Source organism: Apus apus, chromosome 5 (genome assembly GCF_020740795.1).
Source record: "Apus apus isolate bApuApu2 chromosome 5, bApuApu2.pri.cur, whole genome shotgun sequence".
Taxonomy (NCBI): domain Eukaryota; kingdom Metazoa; phylum Chordata; class Aves; order Apodiformes; family Apodidae; genus Apus; species Apus apus.
Genome location: NC_067286.1, coordinates 54,629,067 through 54,648,815, shown reverse-complemented (window position 1 = coordinate 54,648,815; position 19,749 = coordinate 54,629,067). Strand labels below are relative to the sequence as shown.

The 19,749-nt window shown below is 40.2% G+C and overlaps 1 protein-coding gene across 1 annotated transcript in view; it reads right to left on the bottom strand.

Annotated features, from left to right (window-relative positions):
• DYNC1H1 (dynein cytoplasmic 1 heavy chain 1) overlaps positions 1-19,749 on the bottom strand; it is a 45,047-nt gene that overhangs the window by 21,809 nt on the left and 3,489 nt on the right. The window contains exons 3-37 of the mRNA XM_051622609.1: positions 19,548-19,721; positions 19,070-19,325; positions 17,993-18,179; positions 17,535-17,806; positions 17,198-17,425; positions 15,620-16,696; positions 15,154-15,333; positions 14,621-14,770; positions 14,226-14,372; positions 13,931-14,071; positions 13,614-13,790; positions 13,390-13,500; positions 13,187-13,306; positions 12,739-12,978; positions 12,057-12,212; positions 11,577-11,690; positions 10,852-10,962; positions 10,562-10,771; positions 10,031-10,177; positions 9,650-9,816; positions 8,799-8,972; positions 7,908-8,073; positions 7,641-7,829; positions 7,363-7,557; positions 6,399-6,681; positions 6,039-6,139; positions 3,693-3,852; positions 3,152-3,395; positions 2,787-2,970; positions 2,092-2,304; positions 1,672-1,910; positions 1,419-1,575; positions 993-1,220; positions 516-746; positions 258-398 (exon numbers count right to left, since the gene is read on the bottom strand). Of these exons, the coding sequence (XP_051478569.1) occupies positions 258-398; positions 516-746; positions 993-1,220; positions 1,419-1,575; positions 1,672-1,910; positions 2,092-2,304; positions 2,787-2,970; positions 3,152-3,395; positions 3,693-3,852; positions 6,039-6,139; positions 6,399-6,681; positions 7,363-7,557; positions 7,641-7,829; positions 7,908-8,073; positions 8,799-8,972; positions 9,650-9,816; positions 10,031-10,177; positions 10,562-10,771; positions 10,852-10,962; positions 11,577-11,690; positions 12,057-12,212; positions 12,739-12,978; positions 13,187-13,306; positions 13,390-13,500; positions 13,614-13,790; positions 13,931-14,071; positions 14,226-14,372; positions 14,621-14,770; positions 15,154-15,333; positions 15,620-16,696; positions 17,198-17,425; positions 17,535-17,806; positions 17,993-18,179; positions 19,070-19,325; positions 19,548-19,721 (7,270 nt within the window). The remainder of the gene's footprint in view (positions 1-257; positions 399-515; positions 747-992; positions 1,221-1,418; positions 1,576-1,671; positions 1,911-2,091; positions 2,305-2,786; positions 2,971-3,151; positions 3,396-3,692; positions 3,853-6,038; positions 6,140-6,398; positions 6,682-7,362; positions 7,558-7,640; positions 7,830-7,907; positions 8,074-8,798; positions 8,973-9,649; positions 9,817-10,030; positions 10,178-10,561; positions 10,772-10,851; positions 10,963-11,576; positions 11,691-12,056; positions 12,213-12,738; positions 12,979-13,186; positions 13,307-13,389; positions 13,501-13,613; positions 13,791-13,930; positions 14,072-14,225; positions 14,373-14,620; positions 14,771-15,153; positions 15,334-15,619; positions 16,697-17,197; positions 17,426-17,534; positions 17,807-17,992; positions 18,180-19,069; positions 19,326-19,547; positions 19,722-19,749) is intronic.

The window sequence follows — 19,749 nt, the reverse complement described above, 5'->3', positions numbered from 1 at the left end:
AGGACCACAAAAACATGATCAGACAATTAGAACAGGAATATAGTTCAACCTTAGCTAACAGATTTTTTTTTAAACCACAGAATAGCTTGTGGCATCAATTTTGATGTGATTATTTAAACTGGCAGCTTATTCACTGAACTGTGAAGCTGTAAAATTTAAGATACTCCAGTGTTTTGTTTTCCAGTTTCATCTCCGAAGTCTAAAGCAAGCTTCTAAAAACACTAAAGAGCAACACCTCTAGCATAAGAAAGGTTTACCTCATAGTCAATTATAGGTATGTTTGGTGCAGTTGGCAGTGGCACAGTGGTGATTCTCCTAATGTATTCTCCCAGCTCTGCTCTCATTTTCAAACGACTGTCTCCAGAAAGAGACCAGAGTATTGCATAGACCAGGTACCTCTGCAAGAAGCAGCAAAAGGAGCTATTGGATTGTAGAATAAGGGAACAAAACTTAATGATCAATAAATTGAATCTATCTGCTGTACTGACTCGTCGCACACAGCATGTGGTATTTACCTGGATGTAACGCTCGAGCTGATCTATCTGCATTGGGAAGTCTGGATGATTGGCATTGTACTGGGCCACGTTGCGGCAAGCTTGGTGCAACATGGAGAAGAGAGAACCAAGACAGCGCAAGCGGGTGAGATCCATAATGTGCTCCAGCTTGAAAGCATGTTCAAGAGCTTTTGTCACCAGGCCGTTAGATGTGAAATAAGGCTGCATTATCGTTGCAGCATCTCTCTGAATCTGTTGGGGGAGACAAAACACTGCTCAAAGCCCTCGCTTCTCATTTGATTACCAGGCAGCAGGAGATAATTTAATGTTTGAAATGCTTAATATTTTAAATATTCTTTAAAAAGAAAACAAAACAAAAAGATGCAAAGAGGAAGTCAGCTTTTCTATGACAGGCTGTCATAAATCTGAGGTAACACTGTCCTACTTGTGATACAAATGCTCTTACTGTGTTGTCCCATAACATAATCTAAGTTATACCTGCAACATTGGGGATGCTGCTTCTTCTCCTTCATCTTCTTTACCCTTTCGCCTTCGCTGAGCTTCCTCCTCACCTTCATCCAGAGGAATGCTTCTTAGTCTGGCCAGGAAGTTATTGAATATCATGTCTGTACTGAGAACATCCTCACTGAACCAGACCATGCCACACCTTGACACAGTAGCCAGTGTGGCATATTTCAGATCCTGCACCTCAAACATGATACGCACCTAAAAACCAGAAATTTAGAACAAGAGTTTGTACTAAAAATAAATAACCAAGCAAAAGCAAATCTAAGAAATCTGCTACCCAAGATTAGTGTTACTCTGCTGGTGATGCGAAAGAGGGACAGCACTAGTCCTGATCAACGGAAAAGCAGCAAGTTCATAGGACAGCATGTAAACATAATGTAAAAAAAGCAACATTACATTTGGTGGAAGGCTGAGACGTTCTCCATTTGGCAGAGTCAGTAGTTTGTTGTCATCCAAAACAGAGTTTAAGTTCTCAACCCATTCAGGGTCTACATCACCATCAAAGATAATCCACTGACGTTTTTGTAGTTCACCTCTCACATTGTCTATGATTCTACATTAAAGAACAAAGAACATAGACTCAGTAAGACCTGAATATCCAGGACACAAACATACTAGCCATTTTTCATTTGTGGTATTAGAGACCTACTTTCTCAGAACGTGTGTGAACAAGCCATCTGTCCATTCTCTGGTGTTGGGATCCAAAGTGCCATAGAGGTGATCTTTGCTGATTGCTTTTGGATCTATAATATGAGCAACACCTTCCACACCCTCCAGCCGCTCAAGGGCTTTCAGAAGCACTCTCCAGGCCATGCTCTTCCCACTCCCAGAGGGACCAACCATCATCAATCCGTGATTTATCTGTGTAATCTGATACAGCTGAAGAACCTGTGACAGAAGAAGTGATGTACCAATTAAGTCTTAACTTCAGTAATCAATTTAAGCTTCTATGTATTGCTTGCTTAAGACAAGAAAAAAGAAAAGGCTTTCCACCTTTAATAATAAAAACCAAAGTTTAGTCTTATACATACATTAACTTCAATTTCACATTTTCAGTTTTACATTTTACCTTTTCAACCCACATGCCACCAACTTCTTCTCCATCACCATAGGTAAGGTACATTTCCTGACACACTTTCTTAAGCTCCTCTCTCAAGGCTGTCATCTCCCCACGATGATACTGTACTCCAGGGAATACATCAGAAAGGAGACTGAACAGCAATGGAATGTCTTCTGCAACCAGTTTTGGTACCATAGTTTCACACACACTTTGGATCAGGATCTGCAGAGAGAGTCATGTTTTGGTTAATATTTTTTATTAAGTTCACTTCACCAAATGTGTTTGACAAAGAATATTTCACTAAAGGCATCACTAAATACTTTACTGATGAAGCACTGGACCAGGGCTGTCCTGGAAAAAACAACCATTGAACTCTGAAACTATGCAATTAATTCCTATAGATTTTTTACTTAATACAACTGTAGTTTCTTATACCTCTTCACTATGCTTTTGGTATTAACTGCTAAGGAACTCAGCAGCAAATAAGCACCATGAATGCACCACCTAAACTCAAGTCTTCCACTATGATTCAGGGACTCCTCAGTCACGTTTAACTTGGTGCTATCGAATTACCAAGTTTTGTAACTAGCATTACTTTGCTTGCATGGCTAAACACTAGATGGCAAACACTGCAGGGTTGTTTGCTTTGTTTAGTGTACACACTGTACTTTGTCACAGAAGCAAACAGTTCATACACACATTACCTCTTGTTCTGGTAAGTTCTCTGCAATTTCTCCCTCATCAACAACTTCACCACGCTCTTCTTTCTCCCGCTTTATCTTCTGAATCCTCTCCCTCTTCACATTACCTGCACTAACCAGCACACTCTTCAGTGCTCTCAAGCCAAAATCATAGTGACTTTGGGAGGACAGCTGTTCATCACAAAGCCTAAGAAGCAAAGGAGACAAAGTATATTTTGAATCTCAATAGGAACCAACACAACACTCAGTAAATGTCATTGTTTACCTGAAATGATTGCTGCACAACACTCCTAGTGAGTGACAAAGAACGTTATAGCTTTGAACAATAATCTCTATTTTTGCTGAACAGAGCCAAACTTGTTACTTACTTGAAGAAGGGTACTATCTTATTGGCAAGGACTTCAGCTGTACGGAAACCTTGGGAGTACAACATGACCTGGGCAATCAACTGACGGTCTGGTTTTGTCATTGCCAAGCTACGGAACAACTTCTTCAAATTGTCAGGCAGATTTGATCTGCCTGCATAGCCAGGATTCATGGTGATAAAGATAGCCATGTCAGGGCTCACTTTGACTTGTTTGTTCAGCAGCTCACAAGTAATAGGTGTTGCAGCTGGAAAGAAGAGAGCATTTAGTTACACCTGAGTCAGTGATCAATCACCTTGAGAACACGAGTCACACTTTATTCAATTTTCATTTCCTACAGTAATGGATAGCAGGCCCTCTTGTACTGCAACTCCAGTACTCAAACACAAATTTAATTCATCTGGAAGTTAATTCAAGTGTTTAAGTTTTGATATAAAGTGGCTTCATCCTTGGATTGTTTGGTAGAAACACAACTGAACAATGAAACAGCATGAATGACATCAGAGATGCTGTACAACAATATTAGGAATGAACAATTACATACTCTTGTCATAGTTGGGGTTGGAATGCTCTCGCAAGGCTTCCTGGATGCACTGAACTTGCTGTGAAACTGCAGAGAGCATACGCTCCTCCAGCCTGTTGAACTCATCAAAGCAGCCCCATGCGCCCACTTGGCAAAGTCCCACAAAGATGCGTCCCATTGCCTGCATGGAGAGGGGAAAAGTCACTGAAGTTGCATGACCATTCTTGCCCACACACAGGCAAAAGAAGTAGAAAATAGCACTTGATGCAATGAGTCCAATGCAGGAAGGAGCTGTATTTGTATGAAGGTTGCCATCTTGGTAGTACTACAAGAGCCATAAAAGGGTTCTGACATTCAGATGCTCAGTGCTTCCTATCACCACACACTGTACTGCAGTGTGTTCACAAAACAGTCAAGGTAAGCCCACTGCATCTTCTCCTTACTGATTCCATTAATGTCAGGTGCAGTTCTAGTCTTTTATCACAGGGAGGATACTAGAATTACAGAATATTTCAAGAGCAAATTGGATGGCCAAGAGTACAGGCTGTAGAATAACCCTTAGGGTGAGATTCTGCAAAAGGCAACATGAGAGAATAAGATGAAGGTCCAAAAGGCACTGGTTTAGGACAGGTAGAAATCAACTGTTCACTGCTTGTTCCAGCACAAGAACTAAGGAATTGTTAAAAGCGACAAAAGAAGGTGCTCCTTCCTAAGTGTATGGTAATGCAGTGGAACTCTTTCGTAAAGAATGCTATAGAAGCAACTGTGTACATAAACTCAAGGGGAGAAATGAGCACTGGGAGAAAGACTCACTGCGGCATGAACAGAGTAACTCTTCAACTTGGGACCTCCTGATCCTCACGACTGTCAGAGATAAGAAGGTGGCCCAGGGCAAGGAAGAAAAATCTTGCACTGTCCCTGATCTTACTCCTCCCTAGGTGTCCTGGTTTGAGCCAGGATGAAGCCAATTTTCTCTTTACTGATTTTTTTTCCCTTCAGTAAGCTTTTTTATAACTAGTAGCAGAGTGTTTCAACTAAGACTGATAACAGCTAGAATGTTTTTCTAACTGCTGGGTCTTCAAGGTCACATCTTTACTCTGCTGGCTCAGACAATATGGGGAGATCTATGACCCCCCCGTAGGAGGCTGAGTTAGACAGACAGCAAAATTTGCCAGATATATTCCATTCCATATATTTATGTAAGCTCAGAGGAAGGTCAGAGATCACAGAAGACAACATCCTTCCTGCTTCTTCTTCCTTTTTCTTCCCTCCATGGCAGGCGATGAGGGAGGACTCTGTCCATCCATCACCGTCGATCCCCAGGCTGGAGCTCTCCTGACCCTCATCACTCTGCTCTCTCTGGCAGCTCCAGGATTTTTTGGGACTGTTCACAGCTAAGGAGATGCTGTGGGAGTTGCTGGGGGTGGAGGGAGGCAATAGGGGTTCTGTACATTTCCTGAACACATTTGTATATAACTGCATATAATTGTATACATTTTCTTTTATCATTGGTGTTTAATTAAAGCTGTGTAGTTTAGTTTTCAATCCAGCAAAGTCTCTCTTCTAATTCTCTCTCTCCTTCCCCACCTGGGTGGGAGGGGATTGAGAGCATTGTCATCAAAATGAGTCAAAGGGTTACAGTAGGTATTTTCTTACTGCCACCACCACAGGCCAAATGATGATTAAATGAACCCCTGGACTTTGCTGAACACAGCTGTACAGTAAAAAAAGATCACAGAATCATCAAGGCTGGAAAAGACCTTTAAGATCATCAAAGATGGACACTCTGCCAGAGTCTAGGAAGAATTGTGATTCTTTGTGTTATGTTGTTGTTTAAATCTACATACACATCTAACAGACATTTTTATTTTGATACATTTGGTGTGTTGACAGAAACCTATAGTCTAGTCCTCAGTTTGAAGATATCACCGATTTTTAAGTACCTGGATGAATTTTCTTAATTTTGTGTAATCCTTCATGGGCTAAGACAAATTCTAGTTATGTCACAAAGGGTAATTTGGTAATCATGCAACTACACCAGCAGTCCCACACTCTGATCTGTTCTCCATTAAACCAGTACTATCAGTGCAAACTAAAAAGGTTCAGTTATTTTCCTAAATACAGCCTTAAACTCTAGCTGCTTTAGAAGTACCCATTCTAAAAAAACAGAACACCTGCCCCAGCAACGTTCTGACTTTTGCTTTAGGCACTTTTTGAAACAGATCATTTGTATGATCCACAGTTCCACTCAGTTAAGACTTTTAGATAAATATCTTGAAAGCAAACACTACTGGCTGTTCTAGAGTTCTGAGGAGATTTCTAATGCTTGTTAGGAAGGACTACATTTCTTTTCATCAAACACCTTACCTGGAAGTCAAATGTTTCATCGCAGTTGAAAACCAACACAAAGCGTCCAAGCTGATGTCCAAGAGCCTTAACAGATTCTGTTTTACCAGTACCAGCAGGACCTATTTGTGAAGTGGGACAGACATGTTTCAGTGTTTATCATCTGAGGTATGTAATCTACCAGCACCCTGATTTTGATGGTCCCTGACAAGGGGGTTCAGTGAAACCTAACACTGCTACAACTTCCCCTAAAAGACTGCTTCGTTCTTCAATATCTTAGTTATAAATGTTCTTCACGTTTATATTAAAAAACATATATTAGAGAGGATACAAGTTTATATACTTGTCTTAAGTTTATACTGTCCTTTAATACAAACTTACCAAATGGTGATCCTCCGAGTCTTGCCTCCAGGGCTTGTGTCATTGTCAGGTAACAGCGGTCAGTAAGAGGAGTCTGTACTAACTTATCCTGAACACCAAGATACTCAAAACCATAGTTGAATTTGGCATTTGCCATCTGAATGGAGAGCTGCTGCAACACATCTGTCTGCTTTGGGTCAAAGTAGAACCGCATTTGGCTGAGCCACTCAAAGGATTTGGAATTGTCAATCTTGCTTTTGATCAGTGATCTTGTAACATCTCTCTGGTGCACCAACTCAGTGATCTGGAGAAGGAAGTAACTTCTTAGACTAGAGCAATATAAGCCATTGCTAATAAAGCCAGGAATCCTACAGCTTCTCAGATTAGCACAGTAAATTGCCATCACTTATAAGTCATGACCTACCAACATTCTCTAGCTTAAAATCTGTGGCTACAAAGACAGAACAATGTTGACTGCTCTTGTTAAGGCCTTTCCTAGTATTCAGCAAAGCACTCCAGTCCAGTTAGCACTACTGAACTAGATATTCCACTTGCCAGAACTATGAAGACAATTACTCTTCAATCAGACCAGATATTTTGCTCTAAAAATCTACGTAAGTCACCCAGGATGCTTTTAACTCCTCCTTCTGGTCCCATCCTTCTCTACAAACAAAAGCATGTAATCATTATAATAAGCAGCTTAATGAGATATTTTACATTTGTATTGAAAAATCAGTAACGTCCATATTTGAAAGAATTAACCTGAAGATCAATTCAGTCAGCTAGTCTATAATATGGTATCATGCATTAAGATGACTCGAGGGATAAGCTACCACCACATACAAAATCAGGCCTTGATGCAGCTGCTTGAAGTACATGAAACCCTTTCCTAGAGGAAAAGTAAGTCTTAGACTAATCAACTTTTTAAACATTTTTTAAAATCCTCATTTAGGAACCCAGAAGAGGAAAGGAGGTTTTTACTTACCAAGTGCTCCAGTTTTCTTCTGCGAAGAGGTGGTTGCTCCATCAGCACAGAGTCTGCCAGGACGTTGAGTGTGACCTCAACATTTGCTAGCACAGATTGGAGAGGACTGTTGTCTCCAGCTCCACCCATACCATTGAGGGCTGACTCGACATTCTCGGACCATGCAATCTGGGCTGACAGGACAACAAGCTGGGCCTATGTAACAAAAATCCTCATCAGACAGTGTTCCTCACTGAAGTAACCAAGCTACAGTATGCTTAAGTGTTCCATATTGATACCTGGTATTTGTCAATCCAAGAGATGTAGACTGCTGGATCAATTGAAGTTGCTTTTCCAAAGATTTCCACTTCAGTAACAGATTCTGCAAGCAATTTAGCCAGGGTCACTCTCATTTCTTTCTCCACAAGAGTGAGCCACTCATTTATCTTGGGATGTTCTGTGATGGAGACAGGTGTTTTGAACAGCACCTGCAAGAATTAGGTTTAAGTCAATCCATGTTCACTTATTTTCAGAATTTTTAAAAAACAGAAACACTGCAGTCATACCTCCTCTCCTTCACGTGAGGATATCCCAAGAACCACAGAATTATCTTCATTGAGAATAATGCTAGAAACGCCAGCAAACATCTTCTTGAAGTGCTTCTGCAGCTTAGCAACATTTTTGCTGTTTCCAATGATTTCAAGCAAGTCTTCATCACCAACAAAATAAAACCTAATAATTACACAAAATCAGATCTGTTATCAAAACTCCAGCTATCACTTTTAAATTCTTTACACTTCATAGATGGCCACTATATGGCCCTTCATTTCCCCAAAAACACAAGAGAGCATGAACCATAAATTTGCTAGAAGTTATACTGCAATTCTAAGATTAAGTCTCAGTTCATGTGGTCTGTTCCACAGAAAAGTGTGTACATGCTCTGTACTGTGGATCATTTTCTTTACCTATCCATCCCTGAAATACCCACAGTGCAGCCTAGGATTGAATTAAGTCTATTAGACAGGGATAATGCCCACTTAGTACCTCCCTTGTCCTTACTCATGCCAAGTGACAAACTGGCTGAGGACTACAAGTCAGTCAGAACCAATGACCTAAATACTGGATTGTGACAGTTTGGACACTGTCCCTCAACTGAATGCCAGAACTAAGCAGGTCAAAATAGTTTATAGAAATCAGCTGCAATGGTTCCTTAAGCAATGTCTGAATCCTACAATCCACCACAGATGGGCAAGTAAGGGAAGTTTTAGCCCCAATTCCTGCAAAGTAGCTGTATCTGAATTGTGCATTTAAACAACACAGACTTTAGTGGTTGTAACATCTTCTATATATATACACAATACGTTAAAAAAAAAAAAAGACCAAGGCTTTACACAACAGTACACCAAATCCCGCACAGAAGCATGAAATTACTTTGTCATCTAAAGTCAACTTCTTACCGAGGGAAAGAAGACCTCTCCCTTTCCAGGTATTCTCCCAGCGCCTTCTGTATCTTCCCAAGCAAGTCTGCCAGTCTCTCTAATGACCTCTGCACACCCTGAATGTTAAGAACATCCATCACAAGTGGAGATTTGGACACTTTTTTCATGAGTGCCAAAAACTCAGTGCTGATGCTGCAAGTAAAATAACAGAGCATATTAGTGCAAACTCAGTAACCAAAGGCCTGCATTACACCAAAGCTATTTGTCTCTAAACGACCACTGCCTTTTCAATTGCTGCTGCTGCCAAAAGGGATGCAAGGCTAAATTCCCAAAACAGCTCTACATCTACTTATCTGAAGTCCACAACAACAAAATCTAACTTGTTGTGTTCAATCTATCAATTCCACTGCTAAGGTCTACTTCATTTCCTGAAGAGATGCATAAATCTGATTATTTGATCTGACTGCAAGTGTGTGGAATGAATAAGGATGAACAGAACAACTTAAAGCACAGGTAGAAAATGAAGTTAGTAGGTTGACACTAAAGGCTGTGGCAACAGAAATCAACACGCTTTTTGCAGCCACGGTGCCAGAAAAATCCTTGATGTAGCTGACTGAAGCTAGCAAGAGAAACCACCTAGATCCCAATCATCTTAAAACTGTACATCAGCCTGTCTACCTGCACCTCTTGCCATATTCATCTGCTTGATGAAATTATGTCTACAGCAGGACTGTCATCCAGCTGGACCAGGTAAAATTACAGTTAGTATTTCAACTTAAAGAGTGCTACACTGAAGTAATGAAGCTGCAGGCCTGTCAACAGGGTACTCCAAAGGAAGTAAGAAAATAACAGAGTAATTAAAAAATTACCTCTGGAACCGCTGGGTCTCCACAGGCAGCAAGTGCTTGATGTCTGCACTACCTGTAAAGATACCCTCCAGGTAGACCCATCGCCTTTGGACATCTATCCAAACATCAAAGAGTGCCATGATACGGTTCAGCTTATCTTCCCAGCTAAGGGCATCTTCCTCAAACACCTAAAGTTAAAATGTTGCATTCATATTAGCTTCAATTGGATCAGGAGTTTGATTGCTCATAATTATTAGTGCAAACTGTTGAGAGTTACAAAGTATGCGTATAGAATTAATTGTCTGCCAACTTAAACAGTGAATATAGTCTCTGCTAACAACTATATAAACGAGAGGAAGGCAGAATTGCATGAAGAGTCTTTAGCTTTGTTCTCCGCTTTACCTTGTAGTATGGTGATAGTTTCATAGCAGACACGCTGTTAATGTGCTCTTTTACTTTGTTGAAAAGGTCATCCCACCCACGAATCAGACGACATTTGTTCTGGTAATTTACCAAGTCCAGTTCATAAGTGTTCCACACTTCTCTTATCTGAAGGAAAAAAAATTAAAAATTCAAGATACAACATCAATAATTTCTGCTTCCAGACAACTACAAAGTACAAATGTATTAGAGTAATCAGATTTTACTGTTTTTACTCAAGGATTCAGAGTATTCTGAGGTTACGTTCAGGTTTTTGTTTAAAATATTGAGAATATGATGCAGCTAGGTAAGGACTGCTTTTCCCAAATAACACAGAAGTTTCATCAGAGGATGCTTATACAGCTTTAAGCTGTTTCCCACAACAGTGTCCCATGGAGTCTCAGCACTTGTATCAACAGCTTAGGCTGACAAATTTTGTACACGAGTATAAGCTACCCAACAGCAAGGTTTTGATTTGCTGTTATGTGCTTACCTACAAGAGCTGATACTAACCTGTTTCAAGAACTCTTCCAAAGCCATCTCTCCCTGAGCCACAAGCAGCACATCTTTGACGATTGCTTCATTTCTCTGTAAATCCACATCCCAGATCTGACCCAGGGTCAATTCTGAGACAACCCAGTTAACATGAAGCCTTTTCATCAGCTGCTTCCAGTGACGATCTTTAAGTGCCTCAGATTTCAGTTCAATAACTAACATGTTTATCTACAGAAGACAAAAAAGCAAGTTACATCCTTGAACTTGAACTACAGAACACATGCATTTTAGAAATGAGTATAACTTACTTTCATGTAGCCCTTCAGAAGTCTCTGAACATACTCATAGGAGGCATACTGTCGCAGGCGGGCAGGGAAGTTCTTCAGTTGGTTCAGCAGACCATCCAAGTTCTGTCGAAGCTGTCAGTAACATACAAGCAATGAAATCATTCTCTGTAAGTGCTGGGCACATAGTTGTATGACTTTACAGTTTTCTCTATATTTTTACATAAACCTCTCTCTAATGAGATGTTATCTACAGTACAGCTCTTTGTGTGTTATGTGTATTTACATAAGATGTAGTTACTCTATAGCTAGGAATGTAATTTCACTGTCTGTTTAAGACTGATGAAATAGTATTGTCACAGCCAGCTCATGGCTATTGCTCTCTACCTCCTGTGCACTGAACTAAAACTGATGCTGTTCATCCAACCATGTCATGAAGTTTCCCTGCTGAGGTCCAACAGCCTATTTAAAAATAGCACACTTTCTTCTCTGTAGATGCAGTCAGTCCAATCTAGTTCGAAACCACTGGAATTGCCTAAGTCCCCTACAAAATTATTTAAGTTACAACACACCCTATGATTTTTTCCAGTATTACATGAGCAGAACCATGCCCACAGGATACTGAAAAAAGTACCTACACGCTGAAAACAATCTGAAACACAGAGAGCACAACTGCCTGAAGAAGTCAAATTCTTAATCTGAATATACTTGTGGTAATGACATTGTTTATGTATACAGAAGTGAAGTACCTTGCGAGGCTGTACTGAAACCCAGGGCTGTTCTTTCATTTGATCAATCTGCTCCCAGACCTTAGAGAGTTCAGACCAGACGCCTTTGAGATCTTGCAACTCTTCAAGGGCTACCTACAGTAAAGAAAGCAGAAAATATCAGCAGTGATTTCCAATTTCTTGTCATTAACGGGAGGAAGTTAAACAGAATACTATTAAAGTGTAAAAAACGTTCAGATAGCTTGCAAATTCAACAGAACTGCAAAAGCAAGTGATCCAGATGAGATCTTTGCACCTCAGGTCACATAATAGCTTCACAAGAATAAGGTGGTCAAGAAAGAGATCACAAATAATCCCTTCAGACTGAAACTGAATGAGTGTGGAGACTGTGGCTTGACACTAGTACATTGCAGGCTACAAGTCACTTTCTTAAGGGACAGCAAGGTGGAACTGAAACATTTTTATCTGAAACTGACTAGAAGTTGTATGGGCTGGTTGTACCTGGACACGCTCTTCACTGCCACTGAGTAGTCCTGTATCTGTTAGTTCCAGAGCTTCCTTGGCTTTGGCACATTTCTCACGATCATCCTTCAGCCTACCAAATTTTCCTTCATAAATGGTAAGAGCTTGAAGAGCCTCTTCTGGACGCAGGTTTCCCTAAAGTTTGCATGGGATACATTAATCAAAAAACCCTACAATCAAGCTGAATTTAAGTTAAAAGTAAGGACTAAATACTACATGTAGGTCTGTTTAATTATTTTTCTATTTCCCGTTTCCTGACAATAAGGCCACACAATAACACAGAATATGTCTCATCCCACTTTTATGTGCAGTTTTTAGTTTTTTACTAAGTATCACTTTGGGGGGGGGGGAACAAGCAAAAAAGCAGGTTGTTTCTGAATCCTCCTACACACGCCTCTGACATATTCCTCATTTCAGCCAAAGCTTTGTTAGCAACTGAAATCATCTTGCTTTTTGCACCTAGCAGTGGCCCACATTTTAAGGGTAATCTTTGCTCTGCCACCTCCCCAAGAAGACTTTTACAATCATCTAAAAGGAAAAACTGAAACCCCTTGAAAAACTGAAACCCCTTAAAAATAAATTGTCTGCTTCTTGTTGAATTCTTGTTGAATGCAGAGCACCTACCATATTTGTTGAACAATTACTATTCACCACTACTTACTGTTACAGGCTTTGTTTTCTCCCAGTCTGTTAGCAAGTCAGTTGTTCGGCTCTCCACTGCACGATCCTCTTGAACTATCTTCATCTGCAAATTTGCTACTTGTTGCTGAATGGCAGAATCTTTTCTACGCATGATATCATTAAAGGCACCCCATTCTCCTTCTATATTGTCAATGTACAGCCAAGAGGATGGAAATTGGAACCTTTGTTTCTCAAGCAGGCGCTGACCGTTGCGGTAAAGCTACAAGAGACAGTGTGCAAAAAGACAAAACTAGCTCAAATTGCAAGGCTAAATGCTCACACCATAACAAGTGCTAATTATAGTTTACAGGATTTCTTGGGTTATGAAGTTCAAATCTGTTTTCAAGAGAGCTTGAGTATCATGAAGCTGCATCTTAAGAGTTAAGTCTGACATTCTAGGAGTAAGAATCATTAGCATGACAACATACCTCAACTTGCTTTTCAAACTGCTTGATTTTGCGTTTCAGGGACTGCACGTATGTGATGAAAGTCACTGCATCTGAAGTGCTGGCAGTGTCCACTGAATGTTGCTCCAGTTCTTGACGAGACTGTTTGGAGCACAAATCAGTGTTTTAGAAGTCTAGAACAGTTGATCTGAAAGCGGAAAAACTGGACTTTGAACTTGTCTTACCTTAGAAATTTGTGAATGGAACTCTGTCATATTCTGACCAAGCATTTGGCCAAATTTGCTGAGCACTTCTTTGTGCCAGGAGTCATACTTCAAGTTCACCTTTGATTGTACCTACAATTGAATGAAGTTACATAATAGTAATTTGTCAGCCTTGCAATATTTTCTATTATCCACCCGTTCTAGAATTCATGCTTTTTTCACAAGCAGTAATTACAATTTCTTACCTTGCCATAGTCTATGACAACAGGTCCGAATTCCTTTCTGGTTTCTGCATTGTCAAATGTTCCTCTTGCCTTTCTTATCTGAACTAAAAGGGCTTGCCACTTATTCAGGTCTTCTCCAAGACGGTTGTATATGTTTTCAGCCTGCATATCCCACAGACACTGGTACTGCAGCCAAACCTAATGGAGGTATTTCACCATGTTCAGAACTTCTCCAGTATATTTCCAAAGACATGTGTCCCCTCACCCTCTCTCCAAAAAACTGAGAGAAGAGTCCACATTCATTTTAGCTGTAGTATTATGTGGTATCAGCCTCCTACCTTAACATACTGCTCCACTTCAGTCACAATTCCCATGACAGCAGAGTATGACTCCTCCAGAGCTGCAGGACCATCAGGCATCCTTGTCAACGCATTACGATAGAACTTCTCTTCCTCAGACAGCTCGTAATGCACTCCGACCTAAGAGCCATAATTATACATGTGATAGACACAAATTTCAAAGGCCCTCAAATTCAGACCTAGAGTAATACATTAAGATATCATCCACAATTAACTGTAAAGTGAAAGTAAATCCTCAGTAAGTAAGACTCAAATGCAATTTCATTACACTTACCTGGTATCTCTGACTTTGAATTCTTGGTAGAGACAGGATTACCATCTTCCAAGAAAACATTTCTTGATAAAGTTTGTATCTACACTCTTCAATTGGTGGATTCAAGTATATCACCTGGTTGGTTATTCTTAGTTCATGTACAATGTTCTGCAGAAACAGTAAACACACTCAAGTTTTACTGGCAGATACTACTACATTTAATCTAGAATTCTTGTCTACAAAAGGTAGCACACACTTTTGAAACATCAACTTGCACTTAAATGGGAGAAGGCAGGTATTCCTCCAAAACCAGATGCAGGAGAAATACTTAAATCCCATATAAGCCTCAGGTAAAATTCTTGCATAAAGAATTGACAATGAGGAAAACCAAACAGAAGACCCACAACAAAACTTACTTTGATCTTGGGTTCTCCACCGGGCTTATGGCTCACTTGAGGAGCATCTGTATCCATGTCAACTTCTGCTTTGTCATCTGCTTGTCCAAGAAGAACCTGGGTCCAGGCCCTCAATCCAGCTTGCAAACGAACACCCAGGATTCTTTCAATCTGAAGAAAGACAAAGACATGCTGGAGGAAAAAGCTGCATATTCACTGCATAAAGATCCCCACTCAATATATTCTGACACCAGGCATGCTACGGTGCCTGAAAGAACCACATGAGCCTTTACTAAGTCATTGAGGGGGTTTACGAGTTTTGGTAGATTTTGACTGGATATCAAATCAAAGCTTCTCCTGTCCTCATGGATTTCAATGGAATTAAACAATTTTAACTGCGCTGAAGTTGGTCTAGTGTCCAATAACCTGAAACGTAACAGGCAGAACCAAACAATACAAAGGCAATGAGTCTTTTCTACTGGCACAGTAGCAAAAACCTGCACCTGGTTAAAATGTTTCCCCCAGATGTATACTACTCCTTATCTCAAACCTACCTCCATGTCCAGCTTATTGACCCAGATAGGCAAATTTGAATATGAGTGAAGATTTAAGTCATCCACAGCTTTCTGAACCCTGTTCAAGATTTCAGAGAAAGTCTTGTGATCATACATGCATGTTTCCAACGATCTCACTTCTAGGTCTATCTTCTCTTCAATAATTAGCAGATCATCCACCTAAAATGGTTTAGGAAAAATGGGCTGTTTAGCTTGACACATTAGATGGAGGTAACAAAAGCTATGCAGCAATGAGTAGTCACTTCTCTAGTTGGATCCAGTAAGTCTAAGGGTTTTAGTAGCACTAAAATATCCATTCAGCTGGTCAATTTGTGCCTACTCAATCAGCTAGTTAACCAAAGAGCTACAGAACAGGTCCTCGGGTATCCAATTCCACTTTTGGTTAACTATACATTACTGAAGTATAAATGTAAAAAAACTGCAGAATTTGAAAGATAAAACAAACCTTTTCCTGGAAGCTGAAGACAGTCTCGGCTAAGCGCTGTACATATGGGTCAAGTTTGTATGATTCCCACACGAGAGCAATTCCTTCTGCAATCAAAGCCTGCACCTCTTTCTTCAAGCCAGCAACCAGAAGTGAGATCGTGTTACGCTCTTCGACTTTCTCACATGTCCGTTCATACGTACGCACACTCTCAATCAGAGAAATAGCAAATGGGTAGAGCTGGTTTGCTTGGTGAGCTTTGTTGACGATGGCTAGTGGAACACGGAAACCAAGCCACTTCAGGTTTCGGACCTCTTTTGAAAGTGTAATTATTTCTGGGAGGAAGTTGACTTTCAGTTTCAGGACATTTCCAGTTCGACCTCTAACTCGAGTGCTTTCAATGGTGAAAATGCGACCAGACACACCAAGATTGCGCTGCTGAACTTTTCTTGCCCAGTCATCAAAGATCTCCTGAGTGTTGAGCTTCATGCGAAAGCTATCTCCATCCTGCTTTAGCTTCTGACCTTCTACGTGGTTCTCCCAGCCTTTGCCAAGGACATCTTCCACACGCTTCATGTAAGCGGTGAGTTGTCTGTCAATCTGTTTTGCCCAAATTATAGACCCAGACACGGGAGGCAAGTCACGAACATGACTCATTTTACAAGCTTGACTCTGTGGATATTGTACTTTAAATTTGTCATGAAGAGACTCAATGTCATCTTTTACACGCTGGATCAGCTGTGTTTGGTATTCACGAATGGCACCACGAATGTGGGGTCTGACAAACAAGGCATTAAACCGGGAGAAGATTCTGAACATTTCATTAGCGTTCTTTGCTGTACCAAGCTGGTCTCTCAAACGGGCAGTTATTCTTGTTTCAACTCTATCAATTCTTTCATCATATCGTTTCATTGCTGCCTCCCAGGCTTCTGTACCTTCTTTGGAAACATCTAACCCATCTACTTCCTTAACATTCTCATAGGCAAGATTGACTTCTTCAATCGCATTAGCATCTGCAGCATCAAAAAGGACTTCTGCTACCTTCATATCCTGTGGTTCAGGTACCTCTCCTTGATTTTGCTGGGCAACAGCAGTTACCTGCATTAAAATCACAGTTCACTGAGTTGGATGTTTCAAAACTTACCTATAATAGCAAAGCACAATCTATTCTAACAAGCACTGTAAAACCCCTACAAGTTAGTACCAAATCCTTAACAACACAACTCAAATCTGAAACATGACCGAATGATTGTTAAGGAATGGGGTAACACAGTTACTTTACAAACTGCCATTATTGTGCAGCATAATCTCATTTCCCACTGTGGTTTAGCCAAGCTCAAGTATTTACACACTTATTAATCTCCTCTATGTTAAGTCTGGACTTGCTGTGTCTGTTAACATGAGCACAGTCATGTATTACATGAATAAAGTCAGAATTACAGCTAAGCCTATTAGCAAGGGTTCAAAACCAGACTGTTTCTGGATGCAGACAGCAAAACAATCTTACTTTAGTTTTGTGTTAGTAACTTTTTAAAGCAAAAGTAACACTACTGAAGAAGTCACACAGGTTTTCTGACTGATAACAACCAATAATATTACCTGAGGTCGCAAGACTCTGACAATGACTGCCCTCAGCTGCTCATGCTGACGCCTGAATTTCCTCATTTGATCAAGACGACCTTGGAGTTTCCTATGAGCAGGATTGATACGCCACACCATCTTCAGGTTCTCTTCCCTTTTTCTTTTCACAATATCTCTCAGCAGAACTTGTAGTTTCTCATACTCATCATCCCAGGTTTGGAAAACTTCAAAGCATGCAACCATTACCTGAAGAGAGTGTCAGAACAGGAACTTGAGCTCCCAAATGAAATCCTTCCATGAAATCACTATTCAATGCAAAAATACAACTCCCAGCACTACAAAGCCACAAACATACCTTTTCAAATTCTTCATAGGCAACATGCATTAGTTTTCTGGTTCCCAACACTTTAAGCAGCTGAGAGCTCAGATCTCTTGAAATAGCCTCCACTAAACGCAACGCCCTTTGAATTGGGTATTTCGTGTTTCTGATTTTTCTCAAATGGGTAAATATGGCAACAAGGGCCTGCCTTATTTTGTCCAGCTCAGTAGCAGACAGCAAGTCATTCAGTGGAAAGTCTTTCATCAGTGGATTATAGTCATTCACAGTTTCCAGAGCCTGTTTTAGACCTAAATACAATAGAAGAGATTTTGAACGTCACTTTTCATTAATCAAATCAGAGTAAGACAGTAGTTTTAACTAGAACAGGGTTACTCACTGAACAGTGTTGTTCTCTGTACCACAAGGTTCAAGTTTCCTAACAGGTTAAATTCTGTAGGACATTTGTGACAAATTCAATTGAACAGACATTTTACCTGTGTCTGTATCGAAGCTGACAGTTGCATGAAAACGTTTGCCATGTTTTAAAATATCCAGGGTCAGAAGAACTTCTGGACTTTCACGTTTCTCCTGAATGCGATACAGAGCCCGTTCCAAATTTAACCAGAAGCTTATCTCCTGTAATGCAGTGCCTGATGCAGGATCTCGATCTAGTTTGGTCACCTTGAAAGTAATAAAGAGAAGGGAGGGAGCATTAATTTACAGGTTTCAACTGCAAAAACTTGCTCTATTACTAAATATAATTGAAATATATAATATCTACTAGGTTTTAATATTCCAGTATTTGACAGCTTTGGCACTTATTCTGTGAGAAGTGTAGGAACTGCATCACAACAGGAGTTGAGGTTTAATTCCAGTGGCCTTAAAAGTTGGACTTAAGACCTTTGTGTTTTATCTTCAGCATAGCCTAAAAATGTCACCTTTCCACTTTCCTGATCAGTGTCTGTATTCTGGTTAATGACACATTACCCAGGCAAAAAAAACAACTGTTTTTTGCTCTGGAGTAATAAAAGGCACTGCTCTCCCATGAGCAACTGGTGTTTACTGAACAAGAAAAAACAGGGTAGTATTTGAGATGTTATTTCTGAGTGACAGCAGAAGAACAGCAGAGTTATTTTGAAAAGCAACAGTCAGGAGTACAACAGACTGCAGGATAGGACTGGAGCAACTGAAGTAGTTGTAGATGCACCTGGGGAAATAACCAAACCAACAAGACCTGTTTCTCTCAATCTGCTGCAAAGATTTGAAGAATAGGTACAAAATTCACAAGGTTACTGCCAGTTACTTGAGTGTATAACAACAGAGATAAGAGAGTTATGCTCTCAGTTACTTGCAGAACAATCAAGAATAGATTCTGAATTTAGACAAGGCTTAGTCTACTTTAAAAGCACTTAGTCTAATTTACACTAGCATCTCTGGTGACTCAGAAAACTGGTCTCAGATCTTCAGAGTATTGTTCATGGAACTGTATTTTACCATTTAAACTGAGAAGATAAGCAGTGCTATACAGAAGTTCTCATCACATACGTCTAGTACTTGGGGTTTTTTTCTACCTTTTGTATCTCTCTAATCCAGCGGTTGACTCCAGATTGTAGCTGATTGAGGAATAATGGATCCTCAGCCTTCTCACCAAAATCCGTAACCTTTGGTTTCTCTCCTCGTTCATAACACTGCTTGGCAACATTAGTAATAGTTGCATGAATTGGTAGACTAATCTCTGGAATTTCAATATTCTGCTGCAGATGCAAGAGGCCCATTTCAAGTTCCGCAATCTTTTTCTCAACTGAAGGAGCCATCTTATCTCCATCCCTGAAAAAGCACAGATATTTCTGTATAAGAAGCCAAACCAAAAAACATACACAACACATTTAAGCCATCTGAACTACCTCCCCAGAGTCAGCAACAGCATCCTCTGCAACCCTGTGCTTAAACAACTTCAAGTCACTTGCCTTGAATATTCACTGCTATTTTTTTCATTAAACACCTACTTCAATTAATTAGCAAAAAAGTGCAGCACTTATACTGAATTACCTGTCTGCTTTGCCAGATTCTCTGATATAGGACTTGAAAAAGGGAGCAACAGCATTGCTAATGAAAGAGTGTAATGTTTCATATGGAGAATCTTCACTGAGAGTGAGCACTCTCAGCTGGGAAGACACTGGTTTGTCGGCATCAATCACTGGTGTACGCTTAATGAACGCCAGGCTGCAGAAGACAGAAGAGAGTTACCAAC